The sequence below is a fragment of the Ictalurus furcatus genome, chromosome 13 (genome assembly GCF_023375685.1).
Source record: "Ictalurus furcatus strain D&B chromosome 13, Billie_1.0, whole genome shotgun sequence".
Taxonomy (NCBI): Eukaryota; Metazoa; Chordata; class Actinopteri; order Siluriformes; family Ictaluridae; genus Ictalurus; species Ictalurus furcatus.
In genome coordinates, this window is record NC_071267.1 from 14,525,859 (window position 1) to 14,551,316 (window position 25,458).

Sequence of the window (25,458 nt, forward strand, 5' to 3'; positions counted from 1 at the left end):
GTACCTACCAAAAGGAAGGACAACCGGTGAACCAGCGACAGGGTCATGGGTGCCCAAGGCTCATTGATGCACGTGGGGAGCAAAGGCTAGCTGGTCTGGTCCAATCCCAGAGAAGAGCTACGGTAGCATCTACAATGGGCACGTTAGCATCAGAATTGGACCATGGAGCAATGGAAGAAATTGCCCTGGTCTGATGAATCAGTTCAGAATTATGTTTTCTTTTACATCATGTGGAAGAGATGGCACCAGGATGCACTATGGGAAGAAGGGAAGCCGGCAGAGGCATTGTGATACTCTGGGCAATGTTCTTCTGGGAAACCTTGGTACCTTGAATTCATGTGAATGTTACTGTGACATGTATCAAATACAATGGCAATGGCCTCTTTCAGCAGGATAATGCGCCCTGGCACACTGCAAAAATTATTCAGGAATGGTTTGAGGAACATGACAAAGACTTCAAGGTGTTGACGTGGCCTCCAAATTCCCCAGATCTCAATCTGATCAGGCATCTGTGGGACGTGCTGGACAAACAAATCCAATCCATGGAGGTCCCACCTAGCAACTTACAGAACTTAAAGGATCTGCTGCTAACATCTTGGTGCCAACGTTAAGTAACTAAAGGAAATATTTAATTAATGTAAAAACTGAAGAAAAATAGAAGAAGAAAATAACCATGTAATCACAGTTTGGTTACCTAGGCTTCTGTATGAAGTTTGCATTTTCTAGGCTTCTGTATGAAGTTAAACTTTCTAACTACTTTGAGACATGTATGCTTGGCCACAGTCTTATGAATTCTGATTGCTTCCGTGTGAATGCATAAGCTCAGGATGAAAAGCTCTGGACTTCCAGCCTCTTACGCTCCAGATATGAAAAGTGTCAGATTTGAGAAGTGTTTGTTCACTGTTGGTCTCTCGAGCAGAGTTGGTTCATCTGAGGCAGCAGATGTTTGGGCAATCTGTACAGGTGAAAATAAAGCCTCTGAAATGGTGAGGAGAGAATCCAGCGGGAATCTAATCTCTCAAAGAGATTTTCTCTTCAGAAAGATTTCCATATTAGAAATTGACTGTGATGGGAAGTTGAAAATGCATGACGGTCTTTCTTACACAGGACAATGTGTGTGTTCTCCGTTTACATCAGTGTGAGAAAGTGTTTGAAGTCACAGTCTGTCACCCTGCATGTTCTAATGAAATATCTGCTGAAACAAAATGTGCTTGAGTGCCATTAGTACAAAAAAGCAAAGGCTAAAAGGCCCCAAACAAGCTATTTTAAAACAGAAAATAGCATTTTTCCAGTTTTGACAGTTATAATTATATAGGCCTTAAGTGTCTGTTCATGCAAGTTAGAAGCGTCTGAAGCCTAAAAGAGCATCAGAGATGTACGAGAGCAGAATTGAAGTTGGTTTAAAACAGAGCTGTGCTTAACAGTGTTCAGTTGAAGGCCTGAACAGCATGTTGTTCACTCCAATTTTGTTCCTGCTATGCCCTTCACCAGCCCATAATGCGCACTGAGAGCCGATGCACTTTGTACTAATGGATCGAGAAGAGGCACTTCTCCGGCTGCTTGACATGTGAATTGAGCATCTGTGCTGTACAGCAGGTTAGCCTGCCCTCAGATGTGTGTAAGTGTGTAGTCGTCCTGTGTATATATCCCGGAAAACCAAACACTGAGTGTATGGAAACGAGAGAGTATTATCAATAAAAGAGTATGCATGGGACTAATGTGTGTGTATTAGCAGACTGGGTTGTATCATTTGAGAACAACAGAAGCGTAAGGTTTAGACACATGCACACACACACACACACTTACCTCTATTCCTCCTTGTAGCAGCTCCACCTGATCACATTCCACCTCCAGTGCCATGGCAACGGAAGCAAAGGGACGGCTTGCCATTTGTTGCCTTTCTCTCATCAATTGCTGGAAGTGTGAGTAGAGTGAAGTAGAGAGATTGAGAGATAAGTAGAGAAAAGAGAGACTATGATTAATTATGTACCCTTAGAAGTCAGAATTTCTGAAATTGCTTTAATCTTGCACTATTCTTTAAAACAGATGATTTCAGGAATCTGACCTTGCTGACCATGTTTGGATCAATTTTGGTTACAGGGATAAATCCATATAAATCCTACAAACATTCAACCACACGTTCTTGAGATATTGCACTCATGCGAATCTTGGGTTGCTGGATAGCTATGTGCCATAGTGAAATGGAGATATAGCCAATGCATTCAGTTTGAACTCAGTTACCAGCTGTCATAATGTCCGCAGTGATCCTGTGCCTCAGTCAGAATGGAATCTTTAAATGCAAATTTCTCCCTTTTCACTTCTGGATGTAAGCAGACTTTAAAAACACTAGCAGTTGTATCACTTGTGGTTTCGATCCATGCATAAAAGAAACATTTCAGTTCAAGTTTATATAGTAGAAAATGTACAAATTTTACAGTGTGAAGAATTTTCCCAGACCTCCACACACACAGACACGTACACACACACACACACACACACGTCAAAGCAGCACCTCACAGTTAGAGGCAATGAGCAGACAGCGCAATGAGCTCGATGGATGTCAAAAGAAGAGATTGAAAAGAGTAGAGGCAGTGAGACAGGGGTGAGAAAGACAGATGCACTGTAGGAGACACAATTAGTTTCAGTCAAGTCCAGACAGTAGTATGTGGATGAGTCATTCATTTGTTATAATAAGAATGTGTAGAAATTAATAACAACAATACTACTACTACTACTACTACTACTAATAATAATAATAATAATAATCACAACAATAACACTACTACTACTAATCATAATAATATTATAATAATTAATAACAATAATACTACTATTAATAACACTACTGCTACTACTAATAATAATAGTAATCACAACAATAACACTACTACTACTAATCATAATAATAATATTATAATAATTAATAACAATACTACTACTATTAATAACACTACTACTAATAATAATAGCAATCACAATAACACTACTACTACTTATCATAATAATATTATAATAATTAATAACAATAATACTACTATTAATAACACTACTACTACTAATCATAATAATAATATTATAATAATTAATAACAATAATACTACTATTAATAACACTACTACTACTACTACTACTACTAATAGCAATCACAACAATAACACTACTACTACTTATAATAATATTATAATAATTAATAACAATAATACTACTATTAATAACACTACTACTACTAATCATAATAATATTATAATAATTAATAACAATAATACTACTATTAATAACACTACTACTACTAATCATAATAATAATATTATAATAATTAATAACACTACTACTACTAATAATAAACAACCATACTACAATTAATAACACTACTACTACTACTACTACTAATAATAATAATAACAACAATACTACTATTAATAACACTACTACTACTAATAATAACAATAAATAACAACAATTACTACTATTAACAACACTACTAATAATATAATAATAAATAATAATAACAACAACACTACTACTATTAATAACACTACTACTACTACTACTACTAATAATAATAATGTTTCGCAGAACTGTTTGATCAAATGTCTGCAGTGGCAGTATCAGAATTTCAGGGCTGAGGTTTAACTGATGTCCTGTTTACTTTCTCCATGTGATTCAGTCACTATAGTGTACTGTCACACCAGCACAGAACTTAATATGAAATGAAACGTTGGAGAACATGTAGCTTGGCAATCTATACTTTTTAAGCAGTTTTATAAAGAAGCGCCACAGTAATACGTTACATCTTAAAAACGTGCCTAAGCCATAAAGCTTGCATAAGCCATAAATACCGTAAACCATCTCCAACGGTCAAATCTCAAAATCAGTAAAATGTCATTTCGCTGTACTGAGAACAAAAAAGAAAACTTGTTTACTCAAAACTCAATATGAAAGTCTAAAAGGCAGGTGTTGGGCAAGTCAATAAACAGTTATGTTTACAAAATGGCCATTTTTGCAGAAAGCGTTTGATAAGATCTTCAGTTAGGGATATTTTGTAAAGCTCTAAATGCGTATAATTTCAGAGCTGAAACTACTTTACCCATCTAACTGTGGGGGTTTGATCGTGTAACCTTCCCCTGTTGGAAATCTGGATAAAACGACAGTACTGTGCGCTTCCTCGTACACGTGGAAATTCTGCCAAAGAAGAGTTCATTGATAATGATTTAAAAGTATTAAAAAAAATAAATAAACATAGCACTGAACAGTACAGCAACCAATAAATAAACAATAAATAAAAAAGAATCAAATTATAATTTGGCTTTGTGTTACATACATAGGAACATAGTTATGCAGATTTCTAACTAAATGACTGGTAGGTTGTACCAGGCTTGAGCATTTACACTACTGTTCTTCTGTCTCTGTACCTAAAATCCCAAATGCTGTTTTTATCACAAACGTAGTCTACTCTTTTATATAGTCCATAAGTATATGTATATAATATATAGTCCATTTATAGTGTTGCTCTGTATCCTTTTTTTTGGAAATCTTTTTTCTTCTAACACATTAATGCAGTAGACATAATGCAGTAGACTTCCCTCATGTCTGTCTCTTCTATAATGTTTGAATAACGGTAATAGTCTTGAAGTCTCCTTATATTGGGCTTGCAGTTTGTAAATATTTCATGTCAAAGTTCAACAAGTGTCCTCTAGCGTGTTTGAAGTAATTAGGTTTTCTGTTATTTGCACATACACTACAGAAGTGCTGAATAGCAATTCGTTTAAAAAGCTGTTGAGTATTCCTCTAACATGCGTAACAACTCTTTCCAGCCAAGGAGACATTATTAATCAGGCTGTATCTGAGCAAAGAGCAAGCAATTAAATTGCAGGTAGGAGGTGATGTCCTTCACTTACACATTTTCCAAAATACACGGCTTTTAGTAAAGTCTCTCTCTCTCCTCTTCCCTCTCCACTCCCTTTCTTCTCTCTCCTCTCCCCCCTTCTCCTCTCTCTCTTCTCTTCTCTCTCTCTCCTCTTTCCATCTCCTCTCTCTCCCCTTCTCCTCTCGCTCTCCCCTTCTCCTCTCTCTCCTCTCCCCTTCTCCTCTCTCTTCTTCTCGCTCTCCCCTTCTCCTTTCTTCTCCTCTCTTTCTCCATCTCCTCTCTCTCCTTCTCCTCTCTTCTTCTCGCTCTCCCCTTCTACTCTCTCTCCTCTTCTCCTCTCTCTCTTCTCGTTCTCCCCTTCTCCTCTCTCTTCTTCTCGTTCTCCCCTTCTCCTCTCTCTTCTTCTCGTTCTCCCCTTCTCCTCTCTATCTCTTCTCCTCTCCCCTTCTCCTCTCCCTCTTCTCTTCTTCTCGTTCTCCCCTTCTCCTCTCTATCTCTTCTCCTCTCCCCTTCTCCTCTCCCTCTTTTCTTCTCGTTCTCCCCTTATCCTCTCTATCTCTTCTCCTCTCCCCTTCTCCTATCCCTCTTCTCTTCTTCTTGTTCTCCCCTTCTCCTCTCTCTTCTTCTCGTTCTCCCCTTCTCCTCTCTATCTCTTCTCCTCTCCCCTTCTCCTCTCCTCATTCTCCCCTTCTCCTCTCTCTTCTTCTCACTCTCCCCTTCTCCTCTCTCTTCTTCTCGTTCTCCCCTTCTCCTCTCTATCTCTTCTCCTCTCCCCTTCTCCTCTCCCTCTTTTCTCCTCTCCCCTTCTCCTCTCCCTCTTCTCTTCTCCTCATTCTCCCCTTCTCCTCTCTCTTCTTCTCGTTCTCCCCTTCTCCTCTCTCTTCTTCTCACTCTCCCCTTCTCCTCTCTCTTCTTCTCACTCTCCCCTTCTCCTCTCCATCTCTTCTCCTCTCCCCTTCTCCTCTCTCTCTTCTCTTCTTCTCGTTCTCCCCTTCTCCTCTCTATCTCTTCTCCTCTCCCCTTCTCCTCTCCCTCTTCTCTTCTTCTCGTTCTCCCCTTCTCCTCTCTATCTCCTCTCCTCTCCCCTTCTCCTCTCTCTCTCTTCTTCTCGTTCTCCCCTTCTCCTCTCTATCTCTTCTCCTCTCCCCTTCTCCTCTCCCTCTTCTCTTCTTCTCGTTCTCCCCTTCTCCTCTCTCTCTCTTCTTCTCGTTCTCCCCTTCTCCTCTCTCTCTTCTCTCCTCCTCTCCCTTCTCTCCTCTCTCTCTAAAATAAACAGGATTTAAAGTAAGGTAAGTTACCAGTCACAATTTTCCCATTAATTGCAAATCTCAAAATAATAAACATGAGAAACTATCATGTAGACACTGAGTGCACACAAACATTAAATAAGAAGACAAATAAGAAAATATAAGAAATTAAGAGTCTCAGAGTTTTACTATGGAAGCTCTGAGCCTTTCTCCTTTTTGTTATGATTAACTTGCAGGTGACGCTTCAATCATCTGTGGTTAATCGATAATGTAGAACAGCAAAAGTACAGCATCATTGTTACTCGGAGACGATCGATATCTTAACACAGGCCGATTTGGGTGCCAAGGACGAGGCTGATTGCTATTGGATTTGTGATGAAGAGGGGTGTGCCGCAGTAAGCACTAATCGTTTCGCAGATTAGCGTGCAAAGCCATCTGTGCTGCGGTCTCTCCCCTGCTTTCATATCAATCCCTCCATGTTGTAAACACGCACATAAACACGCACATAGACACGCACACGCACCCAAACACACACAACTGACCTTACAAATGCACACAGGCAGCAGTGAAAACGAACAAAGCTCACAGATTGCTTCATCACTGTCCACAAAAAAAAAAATCATGTCCATTCAGCCAACATGGAGTTCTGCAGACAAAAGGGACGTCAGTAACAAAAGCTTTTACTGGCTGCTTAATAAGAAATTAAATACTAGGTGTTGTGAAGCATTTAACTGGGAAGGGAATGTGCTTTTTTTTTCCCAGCATCTTCCAGAAAGAAATAGTACAATAATACATTACAGCTCAATGGTGTGCACAAAGCAGCTGACTGTAACAGCAATTTGCTTGGAGACTAATATGTTAAATGGCCTAGTCCTTGCTGTGAAGTATGGAGCATTGCAGGCAGAAATCAGTGCCAGCTCACAGAAAGCCACTGCAATTTATCAGGTCTGCCTGAAGGTATCAATATCTGAGGCATTAGCATTCAGCAGTCAATCATACAAACACATTTTAAGCTGATAGCAATCATGCTTCAATCTACCAAACTTACTACACTTAACATGCAGCGCGACTCCTTCTGAAGAGAGTGAGCGAAATCACTCTGCTTTAAAGCAATAAGACAAGCAATTAAATAGAAAGACAGAAGGTTATGTGCTGATTCCTGGGGGATCCATTTGGGTTGTATTACAGTTACAAATAGGTATGTACAATAAAGGCAATGTCATTATAATCATACAGTAGGTACAGTGTCCTTCATAACTACCTTTTTTTTTTTTTTTGTCTGTCCCTGCCATTAAAATACTTCAAAAATCTTTTTTATTTTTAAAGATTTGTGTGCGAATCCATTTATCATCTCATACTTAAAACATACTTAAAAACTGTTTTCCCACGAATCATCCATTAGAACTTATGAAACATGTACATTTGAGTTGATTCCCACAATATTCACTCAAACCATGCCACATTCACTGCTAGGAAATATTTGGAATATTCCACACAACAGGAACAGTTCAATGTTCAACAGGAAGTGACATCACTGGATCTTTTTGCCGATCATGTGAGGAATAATAATAATAATAATAATAATAATAATAATAATTTTAAGTAAATCATGAGAATGTCCTTTATGTCCTCATACAATTAGCATTGATTCTAGTTAACCACATTTTATGTTATTGCTAATTCTATGCTGAAAAACACAACCCTGCTTCTTATTTAACAGCAAAATGAGCCATTGTCAGTAAAGAAGCATTGAAATAAAAAATGATATCACTGCCTGAGATGGGCAAACATATGTTTGAAGGGTTAAGTGCATGCTTTATTAGGATGCTTCATTACATGCTTCATTCATTCAAACCCTGCTGTATTTTTCTACATTTCCTTGTGATTGCAGATGAGAATATAGAAAACACACTTGGTGAGGACCAAAATAACCCGTAAGACCATCTGAGTGAATTTCATTCCATTTTTCCATTGCCATAATTCTGACCAATGAACCAGAGAGTTTTACAAGTACATTTTCTGCTCTACACACCACTCAGCCAAGATATTTTCTCTTTATGGTTTGTAATTATGTGCAGTGTGAACACAAACCAGACCGAAGAGCACACAATGCAAAAGTACACTATAAGACCAAAGGTTTGTGACACCTGACCATCACAACAATATGCGCTTGTTAAACATCTCACTCCAGATGTCGTCCCCCCTTCGCTAGTTTAATAAGCTCCACTCTTCTGGGAAGGCTATCTACTAGATTTTGGAGTCTGGCTGTGGGGGATTTGCTCATTCAGACACAAGGGCATTAGTGAGGTCAGGCACTGATGTCAGGTGAGGAGGTCTGGGGCACAGTCAACATTCCAGTTCATCCCAAAGGTGTTCAGTGGGGTTAAGGGTGAGGGCTCTGTGCAGGACACTTAAGTTCTTCCACTCCAACCTTGGGCAAGCCATGTCTTCATGGAGCTCGTTTTGTGCACAGGGATATTGTCATGCTGGAACAGATTTGGGCCCGTTAGTTCCGGTGAAGAGAAATTGTAACGTTACAGCATACAAAGTAATTCTATACAATTGTGTGCTTCCAAATTGTAGCAATAGTTTGGGAAAGGCCCACATACTGTATGGGTGTGATGGTCAGGTGTCCACACACTATCAAATTTTGCTCTAATTCGGACTCGGATGTGCGAAAGAACCGTATGTTAAAAATATTTTAAAATAAAATAAAATAAAATAAATAAATAAATAAATAAATAAATAAATAAATAAATAAAGTGGGGGGCCCTGTGGCTTAGTGGTTAGCACGGTTGCCTCCCACCTCCACTGTTAGGGGTTCAATTCCCGCCTTCATCCAGTATGCGTGGAGTTTGCATGTTCTCCCTGCGCTTTGGGGGTTTCCTCCGGGTGCTCTGGTTTCTTCCCCCGGTCCAAAGACATCCATTGTAGGCCGACTGGTATCTTGAAATTGTCCGTAGCGCGTGAATGGGTGGGTGGGTGTGATTGTGTGGGATAGGCTCCAGGCTCACCGCAGCCCAGTGTATGATAAGCGGTACAGAAAATGGATGGATGGAAATAAATAAAGTTACATGTTAAAATAAATAAATTAAATAGAGTTACAAGGACTAAATCATGGAATAAGTATGTCTTCCACCCACGGGTTCTCAAACGTAACCACTAAAACATTTCTCCCTCACACAACAGAGTCTTCAACTCGAATGAACTCCGTCTGCTCCACAGTAATTAAGCGTTTATTATCTATTCTATTAAACACCAGTGAAGCACTGCTCTGGCCAATCCCACTGAGAGAATGTGTTCATAATGGAATTATCAAAGCCATGCACACACAACATGCTTCACAGCTTCTCCTAACAGTACGATCAGATCACTGCAGTGTAGAATGAGAAATGCCTCTGTCTGTAATATGTGTGAGTGAGTAGAGAACCAGAGGCCCTGAGAAGGGTACATCAATCACAGAGCTGGCCGTAATTGACCAAAAACACAGGGTGAGCTACGATCAAGTCATTGTAATGAATAGTTTGCCAGTTTCACCCCTGGTGATCCAGTCAGAGAGGGAAAGAGACAAAAAAAAAAAGAGACAAAACCAGGAAATAGATAGAGGTATGCTTGGAAAGCATTAATACTGACACCAATGAGTTGTTCAATACTCAAACACTCATGAAATTTGATGTAGAGCCTGATGAGGGCACAAACTAACTTCCTGTTGTGTTAAGAGATCAATAACACACCATCTTAAATCAGCTCTGCACTTATCCATAGGCTTCTTAATAAAAAGAAGCAAAAGTGGGAATGAGAAAGAGAGAGAGAGAGAGAGAGAGAGAGAGAGAGAGAGAGAGAGAGAGAGAGAGAGGAAGAGCCCTGGGAGAGCAGTGTGGCATGCACTCATTTGTGCTAATAGACACTCTCTGAGCAACAGCCTGCCTTTGTTGACAGCCAAAAAGCACCATCTGCAATTTATCCATCTCTCTACATCACCTGCTATTACTCATCAGGTCCATTGCCTTTAGCATTTCAGCTCTCCATAATAATCCGTCAGACAAAGTTGGGCCGTCACTGATAAATCGGCCGATACTTCCATGACCCCGACATCTCACAATGCAGCTGCATTTCTAAAATACTCTGAAAACTCGTGCCTAAACCTGAAGTAATGGTTATTTTCCATTTTATTTTCTCATTTTGCACACAGCACTGTGAAAGGTTACAATGGCCAAGTTAATCTTCATCACATACAGTACACCAAAAGGTCCACACTCAGAAAAACAGTGCAGTTCAGGCCAGGGTAGGGGTCAGGTCAATTCAGAGGTGTTATTCGTTTGCGGAATCACATTTTTAAAAAAAAAATCCTCGAGGGTAACAGTGCAAAGACTTCACTGATGTGAAATTGAGATTGATCGTGTATCGATTGTTCTGTGGACTTCATGTTAAGCCCACAAAAACGGGTCTATAGAATTAGACGCTTGCCGTCAGAGATTTGACAAGAACTATAAATCCAAGAGATTGCAGGGTGACAGACAGTAAAAGTTTATAGAGACACTCTGCCCTTTCCAAAAGTGACAAGCAGCAAAGGTTTTCTACAAGTCACCAAAAATATGAAGAGTAATAAAACATGTCGAGACAAGTTGAGTCCGATGAAAGCAAGCACATTACACTTTCATCCTCAATGAACGGTGTAAACTGAATTAATCCTCATGCTTTTAGCCAGCGTACAAAAGGTATAGGATCAAATAATATGATTTCGGTCTCAACATAAATGTATTAGCAAACTAAACAAGAATATTGTTCCTGGTCAAAAATTTGGAACGTAAGGTTAAGCCTTTTAATAGCACATGATTGCGTCTGTGCTTTCCCGATACTTAATATGATGAATAAAACAGAACGTTTTGTTGCTATGTTCTGTGTACATCATACAAGGAAAAAAAATTTAAAAAAAATATTGGCCAGCAATGATAACAGATGCCTCATTTACAAACTGGTTCAAAGCAGTGAAATAACAATCTCTGGCTGAGATATGACTGCAGCTCTATAAAATATGGTTGCTTTCATTAGCATCAGAAAACTATTAAAATGCAACATGGCATTAACACTAGAAAACACACATTCAGTCATTCATCTTCAGTAAGTGCGTCATCCTGATTAGGGTTGTGGTGGACGTTGAATCTTCTGGGAATACCTGGAAGGAGTTGGGAATACACCTTTATGCCAGTCGATTGCAAAAAAACATGCATACTCATTCACACCTAGTGTCAATTTAGCACAGCCAAACGAACTAGCAGATGAGAGACAACCGGACAGCCCCAGGGAAACACACACACACACACACACACACACACAGTAACCCGTGCTCAGGATCGACCCGGAGACCCTGGAGCTGTTAGACAGCAACACTGCATGTACAAAGCGGACAGTGGTGGCTCGGTGGTTAAAGGCTCTGGTTTACTGATCAGAAGGTCAGGAATTCAAGCCCCAGCACTGGCAAGCTACCACTGTTGGGCCCTTGGGCAAGGCCCTTAACCCTCAATTGCTCAGTTGTATAAATGATATAAATGTAAGTCGGTCTGTATAAGGGCATCTGCCAAATGCCATAAATGTAAATGTACATAAAAACATCCATCATAAAATCTAAGAAATTGCACAGAAGATATTATTTACATCAAATCTATGAGTGGTGGCTTACTCATGTTTTAGAAGGAGAAGAAATCCTACAATGCTTCAGGGATTTAAAACAAGTTCTGGACACTTGCCTTGTAAAGTTTGTCCAACAGCAGGGCCTAATGTGGCACAAGAGGCTTGGAACCAAGTTTTAAACTGTCGAAAATACAGTAGCCAAAGCAAGAATCAGTCCACTGAGAACCGATGCACATGGAAAGTAATTTGGACTTGATGAAACTGGTGTGTGAGTGAATTCAAGGATGGAACGAGGCTATTTAAAAAAAAAAAAGATCCCTCAGACGTAGTCTCACTAAAGTAACCCACCAGAAGTACGTGCAGAACTGAAATAAATACACTACATAAAATATTTCCAAAGGAACATCAAATGCCAGTGTTCTAATTAGCTCTTCTGGCAATGAATCTGGCAGATTGATTACAAAATGGACTCAGTCAGCCATTTAAAAAAACAAAAACTGCTGACTGTCAGAGAGGACAGGTCAATCTCTTTGGTGCAGAATTGTATTTGATATTGATCCAGTAGTGTTACCACGTCAGTGCGTATGCTCCACATTGATTTGTTACACCGCACCCTGACCAACCCTTGCCATACAGGAGCCTGGCTCAGTTTCTGTGGACTTTTGCATTAAGGAACTGAGTGAATCAAGTGTAAGAGCCTTGAAGCCAAGTTTTCAAACCCAGTAAAAGCATTTGTCATAAACGCTCCCTGGCGAGTGTGTGTGCTGAATGAATGGATGAAACGAGTCAGCCATATGTGCGACTCTCATTAACGCAGGAACATTTTCCTGCCGGATCAGACCAGCGAAGATGGGACTGTTGCAGAGCCACAGCTTTGCTCCTATACCATCCCCTGTCTCTATCTGTGAACATCTTCACTGTGTCCTCCTGAGAGATCAAATCTGCCGCACCATCTCAAAATAACAGCAGTGTGATTAAGACACCTGTGGACATTAGAAGGTGTCTATTAGGGCTGCAAGAACTAATCGATAAAATAGATAATAATCGATAACGTATTTCATTATGGATTAGTTGGGTCTTCACAATGATGAAAAACACATTATTATGAATAAAACACATCTGCAAAACAGCGGAGGTCACAGAGTGAGCTGTTGCGGGAAAAGTGCATGATATTCAGCAATTCAAACGAACTCGTAAGTGTATTAACGTGGCTTATCGTGTCAGATGAAGTGACAGACGCCTGTGCTTTTTAATGTGCTCCAGACATGTTTTCTTCAGCACAGAAATGACATTTTTACCTTTATATCCAAATCTGGAAATGTTAGAAATTCATGCCAGTATTTCCATTTTACATGAAGCCTCGTCCTGACAGCGAGTGAGTCTCTGTTAAACTTCACTGAATGAGCGCAAGTCCGCGCATGTGCGTCAAGCACACAACACGCAATAGAAAGGAAGTGCAATAACTCGGACTAAAATATTAATTTTGATCAAATATGTTGTTTCATGCTATATTTACCAACAAAAGTAATTGTGTTTATGAGAGCAGTAGCTGTAATGGGGTTAGAACATGTAATGGTTCTAAAATATAATGTTTGTTTATATATATATATATATATATATATATATATATATATATATATATATATATAAATCTTTGCACCGTGTATAGTATAGACCACATAAATACATTTAATACCTTTTTCATAGCCTTCAATTAGCACACTGTTTGAAGGACAACATCGGGCAGAATGTGAAATAACTTTTTTTTTTGAGGAAAAAAAAAAACTATCTATATAAAACACAATACCATTTTAAAATGATAGCTATTTATTGAAGCAAAAAAGTTATCCAATACCAACTGGGCCTGTGTGAAAATGTATTTTTGTTCCCGTAGTTACTAATTCCCCAAATCAATGATTTGACAATGGGGTTCAGCTGGACTAAACGCAACCAGGCCTGATCACAGACATTTGACAGAAATGGAATAATGAGTCCCTGAACAAAAGTAACAGTCAGTATCTGTGTCCTCCAGCTGCTTTAAGTACTACAGTGCATCTCATCCTCATGGACTGCACCAGATCTGTCAGTTCTTGCTGCGAGATGTTACCCCACTCTTCCACCAAGGCATTTGCAAGTTCTCGAGGTCTGGAGGTTAACATGTAATGAACATGGTTACATGTAATTTTCCACTGTGAGGACGATCAGCTGTCCTTCCTGTCTCCCTGTAGCACTGTCTTAGGCGTCTTGCATTACAGACATTGCAGTTTATTGCTCTGGCCACATCTGCAGTCCTCATGCCTCCCTGCAGCAGGCCTATGGCAAGTTCACGCAGGTGAGCAGGAACCCTAGGCATCTTTCTTCTGGTGTTTTTCAGAGTCCGTAGAAAGGTCTCTTTAGTGTCCTAAGTTATTGTAATTGTGACTTTACTTGCCTAATGCCTGTAAACTGTTCATGTCTTAAGGACTGTTCCACAGGTGCATGTGCAATAATTGTTTATGGTTCACAAGCGGGAAAAACATTGTTTAGACCCTTTCCAATAAAGACCTGTGAAACTTCTTTGGAGTTTACTATGCCTATTGGAGGCGATTTTATATTATATATATATATATATATATATATATATATATATATATATATATATATATATATATATATTACAAACTTACAGTGCAATTTCTAACCAATTTTTAACATTCTGTACAGATGTTTATTGGAGTATTGGAGAGAATGCAGAGTAAGAATTTCACTGTACAGTGTAACTGCCTGTTTACAGTGCACATGACGAACTCTTGAATCTTGAATGCTAAACAAATTAAGGAAAAAACCCTGTTTTTTAAAAAAAAAACTCTGACTGTATGCAGTTTTGTGGCTGTCCTATTTATTCATGCATATCTGTGTTTTCAAACCCACCACAGGAGCACAAAGACATCCACACTAATTTTCGAATGCAAGGAGAAAGTGTGAGCTTTATTTAATACTGGGAGAGAACGCTTGGTTTTCTTGGCCTGAGGTTTGCTGATGTCCTTGAGAATCTCTAATAATGTATAGTCCTATCTTAAAGATAGGCTTTTGCCCAAGAAATTTTATTCAAGTGCTTCATTTTTCAGAACAGCATGCCCTGGAAAAAGTACTGCATGCCCTTAACAGCTTTTCCTCCCAACTTTACTGCTATACTGGGTTGTTTTTTTTCTTAATTGATCCAGGACCAGTGGATTCTTCATGCAGATAAAGCCATGGAACTAAATTAAATGGAAATGGGTTGCATCGATACCATTTTTTTTCCCTTAGAGCAAGTATATGTTATGTGGAATTTGCTGATACCAAACCCAATACGAGTATCTGCTTTTAAAAATGGAACTGAATAAGGTGTTCACATAACATGCCAGGTGTGAACTGGTCTTTCGTATTAATCAATCAGGGGCGTCATGGAACATGCGATTTAACTGTGTTATCTAGTTTACTTTTAAATGAAGTGCATTCACAAGCTACAATATTTAACTTAAATCAAGCAAGACTGCAGTAGAGAAGAACAGGGCTGGTTCCACTGTAGAAAAGTGTTTTCGTACAGTTGTAAGTATGAAAGAATGTTTTATTGTCTTTACTGAATCTGAAACACTGAACTGTATAAGCGTCCCCCATGTAAAAAGAGACTTCAGCATACTCCCCCCAAAAAAAAAAAAAAATAGCAGAAAAGCAATTCCAGCCAGAGACATTAATCAGGAAGACTCTGTGATGATTGCGTTTAACCAGTCAATAGTCTGCACTATTTTTAGCTCCACCCATATATCCCGGATGAGCAGAGCCATGTTGTGACATCCGGTGGAAAAGAGCCATCACCGTGCTGTGAAATAGCTGTCCCACATAAGCATGCCTTTAATATGTAAGGTAATTAATGCACCTAGGCACTGATGATGTAAATGATTCTGAATCATCCATGTGCTTAAAGCATCCTACACAAGGAAGTGTGTTTTCCATACATCTATCATGTACCGAAATGTCAGCAGCCCTTCTGGCTGTTCCACAGTCACTCCTCCAGTTCCGAGGTGACATTTAACGCAGACGTCTCTCTACTCGCTCGAAAGGGCCACGCTACCATCTGTGCTCACAGCAACGTCCAAACAACCGGCAGCACCCGACTCGCGCAGGTCACTCACTCAACCATAGCTGCAATCTCACCTCTGGAAGGTCATGTTTACAACAGTGCGTGTTTAAAGACTAGCTATTCAACTTTACCGATATTAAGTTTTGTACTTCAGTTAAGAGAAAATTCACTGTGCAGTATTATAAATGTGTAGTTTCACAGAAAGTCAAAACAGTATAATACCCAGTATAGTCACAATGGCCAGTAACAACATGATACAACAGCCCAAAGGAAATTAATCAATTATTTCATTTTCATCACTGCTTCTACTATCAAACTAAAAATAAATCTGTTTTCTCCATTTCCACAGCCCATTTCTAACACCCAGTCACTGGCTGTTTTTGGATCACATCTATTTATGCACATTGACTGTTTTAGGGACATAATCTCTCATAAGTTATTGAATAAAACTGAACCTGTATGCTGAAGATACACTAAGGGACAACTTTAACTGTTTAACAAAATCCACCGATCCCATCAGTAGAGATTTCTTTTATAAACATAAAGCGTGTATTCAAATATTAGGCTTTATATAATTTTACTAAATTATCAATACATTTAAAATGACATTATTTATTGACCTAATTGTTACTGAGTTTCTGAGAAATTTCGATTCTCATCAAGTGATCTGTCAAATACTTTCATTAAAAAAAAACTTTTTTCATCATCTTTGAAACAGTGCCTATTAATAAAGTTGATATACTTGAACAAAACCACAAAGAAAATTAGCCTCTTCAATCATTTATTCAACAGATGTGATATTCTTCTGTGGAAAAAGTAAGTACACCCTTGGTCTCAGAAGCTAGTATTGCCCCCTTCAGCAGAAATAACTTCTTGTAGGTGTTTTGCATAATTGTCCTCCAGCCTTGCAGGCATTTTTGACCACTCTTCCATGCAATTTCTTTCAGTTGTAAGATGTTTGAGGGTTTTCTTGCACGTCCTGCCTGTCTCAAATCACCCCCACAACATTTCAACGGGATTCAAGTCCAGGCTTTGACTAGGCCATTCCATAACCCTCCATTTCTTCTTTTTGAACCATTCCTTGATGAACAAATGGTCTCATATTATCTTCAAGCACTCTTTGATATGATGCAGAATTCATAGTTGAATCAATGAATGCAAGCTGTCCAGTCCCTGAGGCAGCAAAGCAACCCCAAACCATAACATTTCCACCACCATGCTTCACAGTTGGTATGAGGTGCTTCTTAACAATTTACAATTTAACAATTCATGTACGGTCACATACAATACTAGAAGCTAGGTTGCTTTGTGATAAATGGCCATGTCTAACTGTACCATGTGAGCAAAGGCAAGTCAAACAAACTAGTAGATGGACATAGTTAAAACCCTAGCACATGTGGGTGGGGCTTAATAGTTCTTGAGGAATTTGTCTGTGTCAAGAAATAAATTGGGGGAAAATTATTTGTTTCTATTCCAATATTGATGTCTCTATGACTTAAAAACAAAAACAATAGAGGGGTATACAATTTCTGCTTGGACCACTAAAGATAACAGTGATAAATGGTGGGTTAATTTCTATCACTGGCTATGCTTCACAGACCGCTTTTTTAGACCCATGGCTCTAACTGCCCAGAAACTAGAATTTGTTAACATTTGCAAACAAATCTACCAGGACACAAACTGATTATGAACTGATCATCAAAAAGGGCACTTGATTTAACAGATGAGTGATCTCAAACTGCTGAACATTTGATGTGTTGTACTACTATGCTGAGCAGTGAGACATTTCAAAAGTGCATCCCATCACAAATAGCCTCGTCACCGGACACCGAAATACAGAGTCAGTGTGTGTCAGGCTTTAAAACCGCTATGGCAGAATCTCTGAAAAGGCAGATATAGTCACCCTATCTCTTGCCACTTTAGCATCAGACTCAAGGTGCAAACATTTTTAAATCTGACAGAGTAAGAGAGAAACTAATACAGCTTTGTCAGTCTGTTCCAGAAAGCATAGCTGTCACAAAGTACTGCAACACTGCCCAAAAACTTGTAGTTCAGGCCAGTGTCAGCTTATGGTATCACTGATGTTTATTTACTGTACAACAATCCAGAGCTTCTTCAATGTGTCATACATCACGATAGGACAGGATCCTTCCCGGCAACCCTACGATTAGAGGACAACCCGCTCTACCACCTGAGCCACAGCTGCCTACATGCAACTAAATAATAATAGCTTGAAATAAATAGCTTGATTGGGGAGGCTGTGGCTCAGGTGGTTGAGCGGGTTGTCCACTAATCGTAGGGTTGGCGGGTCGATTCCCGGCCCACGTGACTCCACATGCTGAAGTGTCCTTGGGCAAGACACTGCACCCCAAGTTGCTTCCGATGGCAAGCTGGCGCCTTGATGGCAGCTCTGCTACCATTGGTGTGTGAGTGAATGGGTGAATGAGAACCCGGGTAAAGCACTTTGTAGAACCGCTAAGGTTAAAAAAAAAGTGCTATAAGTGCAGAACATTTACCACTGATTGTGTTAGTGATCACAAAGAAAGTTTAGCAATTGCTGATGCTCAGTCATTTCAAGCATAAAACGATTACATTTAATTCTATAACAGCACATTATTCAAGGTATATGATTCATTTTCTTATGCAATCTATGCTTAAGGACTGCTGGTCATTTCAAGGTGGAAAAAAAAAAAAATCAGAGAATACAAGGAATAATACTGCCTTAAAAAAAAAAAAAAAAAAAAAAAAACCCACGTCTGAACTTTGAAGAGCAAAGATAAAGCTTTTTAATGGCACATAATAACATGGCTGTCTTTCCTTTTCCCTGAAATGTTGCTTTAACAAACCATGCTATTAAGAGGTCATTTTCTAAAAAAGGTAAAATGAAAATTTGGCCAACAAAGACAACAGTTGCCTCATTTACAGACGGTCGATGATTCAGAGCAGCAAAATAATGATCTTTCACAGACAGATAACAGAGCAACTCAGTGAAACATTATTACATTATTTGTATAATAAAAAAAAATACAATGTTGACTCCCTGCCTGTTCAAAGGAGGTAAACCACCATGACAATTTTACATTTGACAGCATGACACAGCAATCACAAACAAATGCTATTTAGATACAACTGAATTGCGTTTTCATTTAGACAGACAGACTGTTAAGCTCTCCACACCGCAGATTCATTCTGACTGGGTTTTTAGAGCTATACGCTATTAAAAAAAGAACTAACTCATCACCTCCAAGTGTGTCAGCTCAGTGTCAGGCAAGGACATCAAACCATCACAGAGGCTACTCCGCAAGAAAACCAGAATAATAAGCCTAAAGCAACAGACTGGAGCTGCAGAACAACAGAGCCATCACTGAGCTTCCTAAAACTCAGAGCTATGAAGAACCTACAGTCAATGTGAAATTTCAGGCAATTCCAAACTGCTAGTAATAACTACATAAATAAACAAACTGCAATACTGAGAATCTGAAGGAAGCAGAGTGAAATTCCTGACTAGGGCAAAGTGATATTGTAAAAAAAAAATAATAATAATAAAAAAATAATAACTAAATAAATAAAAGCCCCCCCCCCATTTCTGAATGATCCTCAATTATGATATAGATTTTTTGTTGTTGTCCTTTAATAATGCAATTGTAAAATTATGCAATTTACTGCAATTTTTTTTTATTATTATAATGGAATTTGTAAAATGTTTGGAAGAACAGAAAAATACTAACAGCACCATCTATAGCAAACAGTGCAAACAATGGTTCTTTTAAATAAAGCATCTTTAAATAAAGCATATTTAAAAGAAATGTTTACGGTAGGGCTGGGCGATAGGACATAAAAAAATCATATCACGATACTTGAGGACACTGCATGATGTGTATCACGATATATAATTTAGCTAGCCTTAACCCTCCACACAAAAAAGAGAACTAAAATTAACAAAATAACGTTAAGCTGTGTTTGACTATACTGTTCTTTAATGCCTACAAAGACAACGATTATTTTATTTACAAAAAAATTATGTCAACTCAAGGGCATTCATTCAGTACCATTTAATATGCAATTATTAAAAATATTAATAAAGCATCACCATACCAACGATATCTAAAAAAAAGTGCATTGCGAAATCATTTATCATGATATAGATATTTTCTATTCTATTAATGGGCACAATGGCTTTCTTCTTGTTGTGCTTGACAGTTCAGCTTATGCTGCGTTCACATGGAGTAGCTTCCCAAGTAATTCCCAACCTCCAGCTAGTAAAAGCCAAAGAAAACACCCTCTCAACTTGAAATTCTTACTCGTTAAGACGAACATGGCGGTGTCCATTTTTACATTTCATCTGTCGAAGGTGCTTCCCACTTACGAGGCGAGTCGAACACAGCATTATATTTCACGTGAACATGCTACGTGCTCATGCCTCTGCCCGTTTATCTTGGTGGTGTTTTGTTGTCAAGGCGCCAGCGTTTGGGAGTATCGCAGGCTGTAAGAGGCGATGATCATGTTAAGAGGGCTGTGTTTTTGCTTCATATCGGTTTGAACAGCATTGGTGGATTCTTAAAATGCAAAAACAGTAAATATGTAATATGTAAATGTATACATGAACATAAACAACAATCTCGATTAGAACATTTTGAAAATCGCCCATCATCACTACCTCCGACGTATACACATTGCACAGCAGTCACTATACTAAACCTAACTGATGCACATAACTAAAGTGTACATCTCTCTGTTCAAATAAAGTCAGTTTATGAACGTATTATTTCAGAACTACACGTCATATAACACAACACAGCAAAGGGCAGGACAAATGCAGCGCTGCTAAGACACCCAAAAAACATGTTATAATTAACGTAATCAGATAAATAAGCCTGTTATGCTCTGTGTACATGCAAAATAGAGCAGAAGGAAAGATGGATGGAATGCTGCACACAAGCTCAGATTAAAAATGAGACAAAAGAACAGGATATTATACAGCATTTCGGCTTTTAGGTCAGATCCGGGGGTTGCAATCAAAATGATTCAACCCTCATTGCAAGTCAGGTCTACTGTCAAATTTACAGACTTTCAGCTGTTTGCAATGAACAAATCAAACAAAAGCAATTGAAATAGTTCAACACAACGAATGCTTCAAGTGGTTTCAGCAAATTCAACTGAAAATGCAACTTATAATCACTTCTCCAGATTCAAAATTATTCAACCCTTTCATGGCAAGCATCTTTAGTACTTAGTAGAGCACCCTTTTGCTGTTATGACCTGCTGCAAACGAGATGCATAGCTTCTGGTAGCGTTCCTGAGGAATCATTCCTCATGAGCAATGGCTTCCAGTTCAGTAATAATCTTGGGTTTGCGTGCTGCAACCGCCTTCTTCAAATCCCACCAGAGATTTTCTATGGGGTTCAAGTCAGGTGACCGTGATGGCCCTGTAGAATCTTCCAGAACAACTTCTACAACCAAGGCTTGGTGGAATTTGAGGTATGCTTGGGATCATTGTCCTGTTGGAATGTCCAATGACACCCAAGCTCCAGCTTCCTCACAGATGGCATGACGTTTTCTCCTAGGATTTCCTGATACTTCAGTGACTCTATCTTGCCTTCCACACGCTGCAGGTTTCCAGTGCCAGAGGAGGCAAAGCAGCCCCAGAGCATCACCGAGCCTCCACCATGCGTGACTGTGGACAGAGTGTTCTTTCTTCATTCTTCTTCCTCCAGATATATTGCTGCCGAAAAGTTCCAGTTTTGTTTCATCGCTCCACAGAACAGAATCCCAAAACTTCTGTGGCTTATTTATATGAATGAGCTGACTATTCTTGTGCTGTTGGGTCAGTAGTGGTGTATGTCTTGGAGTTCTGGCATGGAAACCATCTGTGTTTAGTATGCACCTTAATGTGCTCACTGAAACCTCAGTACCTGTTGCTACCAAGTCTTGCTGCAGGTCTTTTGCAGTCACGCGAGTGTTTTTCACAACCTACCTTCTCAGAAATCTGGTTGCAGCCAGTGATAGCTTCCTTTTTCTGCCCCATCCAGGTATTTCATTTATTTTGTATGTTCATGTATATTCATGTATTGTTATTATTGCTACTTCTTGTTCTTGATGTATGGTGTCCTTGAGTGATTGAAAGGCGGCTTAAATAAATAAAATGCATTATTATTATTAATTATTATTTTCTGCCCCTAGCCGGTATTTCAGGTATTTCATGTGTTCCAGCTCAAGCACACCTGGTGCAAATAACAAAGCCCTGAATTAGTTGCATCAGGTGTACTTGAGACAACACCTGTTTTGCATATTTGTGCTGTTGTAAGGGATTCTATTCAGTCGGTTGAATAGTTTTGAAACTGAAGAAGTCATTTTTAATTTGCAACTGTATTTAACAATTAAAAACTGTATTTAACAAGAAAAAGGAAAACATTATATAACTGCAAATTTTTTTGTGACTACACCTTCCATTTGATAAATCAAATAATTTGACTTTATGTGCCCAATGAAAAAAAAAATCCATGAGTTCTCTAAAACCTACTGTATAATTTATTATGTACCAAATTGTTTCCAGGTCTGGAGAATGCCGACTTTGCACACCACTTTTTAAAATACATTAGCCTAAATATTAGTAGAATTACTGCTTCAAAACACACACACACACACACACACACACACACACACTTAATACCTGTAACTCTTCTGGGTTTCTGCAGAATATAAATCAGAACAAAACTGCAGAAGGAATATTCTTTAAGTAAACAGCCTACTTTATTTTTTACTTTACTCAAAAATGTGTCAGTCAATATAAAACACTGAGCAAAAATATGAGAGATTAATTAAAGCCACCTTGATGTGAGGCTATGGCTGGATTTGCAGTAATGTAACAGCTAACCGCAACGGATTGACAATAATAAGTCACTTCATGTGTTTATAGGCAAGATGTCCTCTGAATAAACTCTCAGGCTGGCCCTGAGTGTCGATCTTCATTGCTTCGACTGGTTTAACTCACAGATTGAACCATTCTCAGTAGGATCTTTGCATAATGAAAGTTCTAAACACATCCTCCACCTGCATCACGTATCTTTTATTTTGTCAGACAACAGCCGAGACAAACGAGGCACAACAGAGAGCCAAGAGGAGAAAGTCGCTGTGGCCAGACATTCACCACACGCTAAAGCACAAGGCCATAAATAACTGCTGGTTAGCAACAGAGAGAAAAATAAAAAACGCGTGATAATGGATCTGCACTAAAACACTACTGCAATTTGCAAAGGCCAAATGACTGGCACGACCTTGACGAGTGAGTCGTTGGGAAAATGAAAAATGATGGGCACTTCTTCATCTTGACTCCTTCTTGATCAAAACTTAGACAAACAGAGAGAATGAAAATAAATCTTAGGAAGCAAGCATTTTCCCAGTGTGTGTCTCCTTAAGCTTTTCAATCATTTCAAATTAAGAGATCTTTTTTTTTTCTTTGTTGAGGATGCTGGAGGGCAGAAACCAACAGATGATCTGAACAGGAGAAGTGGAGTGTTAAAGTGAGTGGAATGCTAATAGCTGAAGCCCATCTGCCCACATTAGGCCTTATTGGCTTTAATTCTTTAGATGAATATGGTTCTGGATCACTGCAGTCATCAGTCATGTTTATCTTCACATGTCAATTAGCAAAAGAGCAAAACAGATCAACCTCCCTGATTACCAATGCCAGCTCAAGCCTACAGAATGGACAAAAGCAGCTCCATGGGCTGTGAAAGTATTTAGTGAATCAAAGATCATGACATCGACTACTGCAAAGGTAAAATACATTAGTTGAGCTTCACCTTGTAAGCACAGTACAATGGTTTGTCTTTGAACGCCTCTTAAAGAAACCCACCTTTATCACACACGTTAAAGCGCACCTATTATGGTTTTGAAACGTGCCTAATTTTGTTTTAGAGGTCTCATACAATAGATTTACATGCATCCAAGGTAAAAGAAAAAGTTAGAATGTGCTCATAATTTAAACTGCAGCATTACTTTTCCCCCCAGTGTCACAAACGACTCATTCTAAAGGATTCATTTTAAACTCCTCCTTTCAGAGGGCATACTCTGCTCTGATTGGTCAGATGCCCCGGTCTGTTGTGATTGGTCTACCGCTCTCAGCGGTAATGAAGACGAGAGGCGGGGCTTTTTGTTACAAACCTACGTAAGTTTATACAGGAAGTAAGTCTGGAATTACTCGTTTCAGCTGTTCAGAACCGGTTCCTTCTTTTGGGAGTCAATAACTGCGTGTGTCGTGCGCTTTGATTTTTGAAACTTTGCAGACGTTTTTACATTCACAAACAGCTCTAACAACACACTACATGAAAGGTAATATCTGAAAAAGCATAATAGGTGCACTTTAAAGCATGATTGAAAAGCCTAATTTTCAGCATGCAAAAGCAAGTGCGTGCTGCAAGATGTCTGCTGTCCTCCCTCTTGCCAGTCAGCTCTGCTTTAGATATGTCAAAGCTAATTGGTTCAGCAGAACCTCTAATTAGTATGATGAGCATCGCGTACTTCAGGACAAAGCGCCGTAATGATATTGCTGACATTGTTGTTTTAATTGTATACACACGCTTTACAATGAATGACTTTATGACAACATTGGGAATGCATTTGACATGATGGGATGTTTTTCCTCCATCAGACTTCATGACTATATCTATGAACGTGTGATATTTATGAAAAGCATGAGAAAAATCAATAATGTAAAACGTACCTCTCTCCGTCTTGAGGCCCAGCAGGTCTGTTTGATCTTCCACACCACTGCAGCCACCAGCAACAGCGAGAGAAAACAGCTGAAAAATAAAATAAAATAAAATAAAATAAGAGACAAACAAACTCAATATTAGATAAATGTACTGGTGGATATTTCTGGCACACACCATGCCCATAATAAAACAATATCCAGTTAAGCTGAATTTAAACAATAGTCTCTGACAAGATGCTGCAACCTCATTGGTTTCTGCCCTTTCCTGTGCCAGAATTCTGACCATTCAGTATTTATAAATGCTAAAGTGAACTATATTATTTAAGAGATGACACTAATTAGTAACAAAGCCCTGCTTTAAAAAAAAAAATCTCATGTGACCATATGAAAAAGAGTCACCAAACACAGTCCTTATTTCACAAATAGATGTACAAATGTAAAGACAATCTGACCTTATGTCTCGATCAGCCCCCTAGGTAGTGAATCAGTATTTCGTGTACACGAGTTCGGGCACTGGTAAGGACCCTGGCTCACTACACATTTGGACATAACTCAAATTCCAGCAACACGATTACGTTCTCTCGTCGTAAAACGCCACCAAAAATTAAAAACATAAAAATATTTAAGTTTATGTCATAGAAATGTGTTAGCGTAATCACACACCTTTGTGTCATGGTACTTCAAGCAGAATCGCTCACTAGCTAATAGATTTTTAAAAAAGTCATTCAACACTTAAAAGTCGTGAGATTCAAACAAACCGTATATAGATCATCAAATAAAGTTAACGTGGGTAATCATTAGAGAGCTACAAAAACAGTAACAAGCTACTACATTTGTAGCTGGGAGTTGGCTGAGAGATTGCCTCCCATTTTCCCAAGCTGAGAGGCTTCAAAAAACA

At 38.9% G+C, this 25,458-nt stretch overlaps 1 protein-coding gene across 1 annotated transcript in view; it reads right to left on the bottom strand.

Annotated features, from left to right (window-relative positions):
* Window positions 1–25,458, bottom strand: part of atrnl1b (attractin-like 1b) — a 129,041-nt gene that overhangs the window by 19,560 nt on the left and 84,023 nt on the right. The window contains exons 26-27 of the mRNA XM_053640575.1: window positions 24,570–24,648; window positions 1,807–1,914 (exon numbers count right to left, since the gene is read on the bottom strand). Of these exons, the coding sequence (XP_053496550.1) occupies window positions 1,807–1,914; window positions 24,570–24,648 (187 nt within the window). The remainder of the gene's footprint in view (window positions 1–1,806; window positions 1,915–24,569; window positions 24,649–25,458) is intronic.